This window comes from Gossypium hirsutum, chromosome A12 (assembly GCF_007990345.1).
Source record: "Gossypium hirsutum isolate 1008001.06 chromosome A12, Gossypium_hirsutum_v2.1, whole genome shotgun sequence".
NCBI lineage: Eukaryota > Viridiplantae > Streptophyta > Magnoliopsida > Malvales > Malvaceae > Gossypium > Gossypium hirsutum.
Genome location: NC_053435.1, coordinates 65,331,525 through 65,336,562, shown reverse-complemented (window position 1 = coordinate 65,336,562; position 5,038 = coordinate 65,331,525). Strand labels below are relative to the sequence as shown.

At 33.3% G+C, this 5,038-nt stretch overlaps 1 protein-coding gene across 1 annotated transcript; it reads right to left on the bottom strand.

Moving 5' to 3' along the window:
• Positions 1-1,177: 1,177 nt before the first annotated feature.
• On the bottom strand, positions 1,178-3,561 carry LOC107934309 (glycerol-3-phosphate acyltransferase 1). The gene is made up of 2 exons (XM_016866697.2): positions 2,691-3,561; positions 1,178-2,340 (listed from the first exon to the last, which is right to left on the bottom strand). The coding sequence occupies exons 1-2, from the start codon at positions 3,432-3,434 to the stop codon at positions 1,459-1,461; spliced, it is 1,626 nt and encodes a 541-aa protein (XP_016722186.1). The 5' UTR covers positions 3,435-3,561; the 3' UTR covers positions 1,178-1,458.
• Positions 3,562-5,038: the final 1,477 nt, after the last annotated feature.

Sequence of the window (5,038 nt, the reverse complement as noted above, 5' to 3'; positions counted from 1 at the left end):
TCAAAGTTGCATGAGACTCATAAGATCAAGTAGAATATTAAATTAGCATACGTATGATCTTGGATTATTTCTTGAAGTTTCACTTCAATGCTAGATATCATAGAATGTTTACTGATGATCATGTATAATTTGATCTAGCAAGACATATATAGAGAACAATTGAATTGGAATTTAGAGATTTGAGGAAAAGGAAAAACCATTTTAATGTCACATTTGATTGTATTCATTGATTACCAATTGTGTTTTTTATTGTGAGCAAAACATGTGAACATAAAAGTTTATTATATTATTGAAATAAAAGAGATAATGAGAAACACAAAATGTGACTAAATGAATCTAGGATGCTACATATTTACAAGCTACCATACAGTTTTCTAAGGTAATAAAATATTTTGGTCACACGAATTATTTCCTACTATGAACCTCGTAGAGAGAAGAGAAAACAAGAAAAAAAAGTTTTTTAACATAATCACAAGAATATTGTGCCCTACATAAGCAGGAGATATTAGTTTTGGTACCCATAATGGCCAAGCCCAATGGAACTACTACAGACAATTTTTTAATGCAACAACCGGAACCAACTTTTAGATATACAAGGCCACTTTGGCGTTTAATTTTTTTTTTGTCTTAGTACTTAATTTTTTTCATTTTACTTAAAAAAATCACCTACATCCAATAAAAATGTGCAATGTGTTACATTTTTATTGGAAATTTTTTATTTTTAAAGAATAAAAACTAAGGTAAAAAAATAATTAAAAATTTAGATACCAAAATAATAAAAATAATTATAGCTCCTAACCCAAAAATATAAACTATTCCCATGGTAAAAAAAAAAAATCTGGGATATTGTTCTTTCTTTGATTCGAGAATTACAAGGAAAATAGTGTTGTGACAAATTGAAGATTTTTCAAGTCCAGCTTGCTCTCGCTCATTAATTCATACCGATAATTTTCATAGATCCATTAAATCTGCTGCTTTATACAATAACCAAACTTTTTAGGTACAAATTTACAGGGTGAATCAAGGTTGATATCGAAAACAAAAATCCCGGGATTCTATATTGGTCCTATGGTGTCGAGACAAATTGGCTCCAAAAAATTCGATAAGTAAAGTAATACGGGATTTTAGAACAAGGGATGAATTAATTCAGGTCCACAAAAGAATTTGACGGTTTGAATAGCTGAAGGAGTGATTTTATAAAATGGTAGTACACTCATGTTGCAATCTGCAACTGAATGATAATCACTATAGATCAAATTTCAGACTCAATGCGATAAGATATCATCTGACAAAAAAGGACCATATCTTTTACAAAAAAAAACAAAAAAATAAAAAACTCTATTGCTCAATGGAGAGGCGACTGGAAAACAGGTCCAGAAATATTTGAAAGAACTGACATATATATGTTAATACAATAGGGTTTAAGTGCGCAAATAAATTTTGTTGTGCAGGAGCTTGTCAATTTCTCTTATTTTCACGGACAATCCCTTCATTACCTGCTAACATCAAGTACTTGTCTCTCCTAGTAAAGGTAGTACACTCAAATCCCAGTGCATCAGCCAGCTTTCTCTGAATATAATTTGCCACTTCAAAGCTAGATCTGCCACCGGCACATGTAAACTCTGGGGGCACCTTTCCAAGGATTTGAACATGGTAGCTAGGTCTAGGGTTCATCAGGAAGAAAATGGGATCCAACCATTTCAACCCACTTGCAGTTGTTCCATAAAACATACTTACATGAGCGTTCATAGCTACTGGAACTATCTCATCCGCTAGTTCAGCAAACAATGAGCTAAACCTTAACAAATAAGGCTCTCTGCATGTAGTTCCCTCAGGACACACCACTAAATCACCTTCACTCAGCAACTTTTGCATGGTTTCTCCATCTTGCTTCCGGTCCCTGGTTAACCTAACTGTCTTGATGGGAGCTATTATTTCAGACATTTTGCTCAAGCTGTAGGTCACGGCTGTCAAAGGCTTGCACAATGCTGTGCTAAGGAAAACTGGGTCTAAAAGAGTTCGATGGGTACAGACATATAGAACACCTTTTTTCTGTTCTAAATTGGATGAAGGAAAGCAGCCTTGGAAAGTTAGCTGTACTCCACTCAGAGAACCCCAGAAAATAGCTAACCTGTAAGGCAGGCAGATACCAACCAGAATCCTAAATATAGCGAGAACTATCCCAAATGGAAGCCACAAGAACATGCAGAGTGTTGCAAAAGGTGTTGGCAAGAAAGCTAGTCTCCCATCATGAAATATAAGTGGCTTTGGGTACTTGTCCCTTGGCATCAAACAACTTTGATTGTTTCTACCATCTTCCTTGTGCACCACATAGGCTTCCTGTCCCATCCACAAAAATTGAATTAATGACCAAAAATTCCTCACTAAACAAGTTTTTCTTCCAAATGACTTAAGGTTAGTTAATTATGTCTCCTAACATCATTTTAAAAGTATTAATTGGTTTACGACTTTATTAAATTATTTTTAATGCATTAGATGAAGATATCATATATAGTAGTCTAAAAAAAAAGCCATCAATGAACTCATTAGGAAAACTCTGAAAACAAGGGTATTCAGGTGGGTAGTCTCTGTACAAGGTAGATCTAGTGTGCAATAACAGGTTGCCCAAACTTGACCATTATTTATTTTTCTTTTTATACTTAAATAATAGGTAGAACTAAAAAGAATACCTTGCAAAGGGAGATAAAGTGATGGTCATGGAGGCTTGAACTTCCGAGGCCAACATCTGGCTTTTTATCACCAAAGTATGCCTTTAGAGCTTTGTGCTTTACCAGCAAACCGGAGCTGGATAACAAGCCTGTGAATCGGTTCCCAACAGTGTGCAATTCAGTGCCTGCAACATCATCGACGGCCATGTATTCTTTGAGAAATCCTTCCACCATAACTCTAGGTATACTTGTAAATACAACCCTTGAACTTGTTTTAGACCAAACTTCATAAGCTTGGAGATTAAGGTTCTCAAGATAAAACTTTGGCAAAACAGCCCTGCCAACGCTCTCAATGTCCTTCTTCCTAAGCCCACAGAAGGATATAAAAATCATTACCCTCAATTTCAGCTCATAGTCCAAAACCCACAAAAAGGAGCACGATAAAAGCAACAGAAAGGCTCTCAAAATGCCTCCAGCTTCAAAAGCAACTAGCATGAAGTAAGGGAAAAAGGTTTCTGCTCTTAATAAGACTCCATGAATATCACAAACCAGTGTTTGAGAGCTTCTAATATTGTTGCCTACATCACAGTGGGAAGCAGTAGGGAACAAAGAAGCAGCTTGCTGCTGTGATGACGACCTAGGAGTTTGGTTCCTTAGAAAGAAACCATAGTTTCTCACCTTCCTGGCGGCTCTATAACATGAGTTAGCCAGCAGCTGGTACAAGACCCAGTCAGCTAGCTTCAAAAATACCACAGGAAAAACCATGGCTTTCCTGCTTCAGTAGCCAGTGATATAAATAGCTGAGAGAAAGAGATGGGTAAAGAAATACCACAGGAAAACAAAGGTTTTGCCTAGAAGGGGAAGAAAATATAGGAAGGGTTTGTGTGGAAGTAAAAGAAAAACAGATAGTATTTATAGGAGAGAGAGCATACAGTGTATGGAGGAGGTAAAGGTTGACCAAGGTGCATTTGGTTAGCCACACAGCTAGCATTGATTGCACAATCAATCTTCTCCTGCTATTTCTGCTTCCTTTTAGCCCTCTTAAAAAAATATAGATTTGTTCCAGTGAACTTTTTATTAAGTTGCATGAACATGCTTCTAGTTCTGCATGAGCGGCTGCATTATTTTAATTATTTGGCTAAATAGTTAGGTCAGATTCTTGGTGACCGCCTTCTAATTAGTCTCCGGGGTTTTTTGTTTGAAATTTTATATTGGAAAGTGTGCTTATAAGTCGAGCTTGCACATTGAAAACTGGACAACTTGAGTGGATTTTAAAATTTCAAATCCACAGTCTTTCTTCCACATGAACCAATCCCATGTTAGATGACCAGTATCATATCTGATCGATTGACTTTCTTCAAAACTATTTTCAAGATTGTTTAAAGGTCATACTTTTACTTTATTAAAAAATTAAATCCACTTTTCCTATTGACTTTCCTTTAATTGCTAACGTACTTTTTCTTTGTATAATTCCGAGCAGTTGGATGTAGGTTAATTTAGAAATTGATACAAATTATTCAATCGGGTAAAATGTTAATTAAATTGGATAGTTGAATTAAATTTTTTATTTAAAGTTTTTTTTTAATATTTTAATAAATTTTTAATTAAACCAGTTAAATCGATTCAGTTTAAAAAACATTTATATAATTCTCTCTATTACTTATTCAAATTGTGTCTGTAAATGCAGACATATAAAATTGAATGGGGGAGAAATCCACTGTATAAAATTAAAAATAGCTTTTCATCTCCTTTTTTAATATTTTTGTATGATTAATTTATAATCATCCAATAATTAAATTTATCAATATAATTATACTTATTTTGAATGTAAATTTTTTAATGAATCTAAAATAGTGTATATATTAATACTTATTAAAAGTCTGAAAGTTTTTTTACATAAAATAAATAATTAAAAATTTTAATATAATTAAATTTATCATATATAATTTATATAAATGAAATATAAAATAGAGGATTAAAAAATTAAAAAATTTAATCGTACCTAGTATAACTCACAAAATTTAATTCTCATAATCCTTAACAAGTGATATAAGCAATATTTGAACAAGAAATTTATGACATTTATACTTTTCTCCAATTACCGAGAAGTTTTCTTAATTTAAGCCAGCAGTTATGGCAGCCTGTAAGGCGAGAGCTGTGTGAAATAGCTAGCAATATATCTAATATGACTATATTCATTTATACTTTATCGAAGCTTTGAATTGGAAATTCCTTACTAGTTTTTTTAGCAGTTAAGATCATGCAAATAAGTTGATTTGGATTTCTTAGATGTAATGCTCTGGATCCTTGATTAAATTCATGACCTACCTTGCAGCATTATATACAATTAAGAAAGAATATTTTGAGAA

Excerpts from the sequence above, each read along its gene's own strand:
- LOC107934309 (XM_016866697.2), bottom strand. The coding sequence starts at position 3,434 with ATGGTTTTTCCTGTGGTATTTTTGAAGCTAGCTGACTGGGTCTTGTAC. Across the intron at positions 2,341-2,690 it reads ACTTTATCTCCCTTTGCAAG|GAAGCCTATGTGGTGCACAA; the intron begins GTATTCTTTTTA and ends TGGATGGGACAG.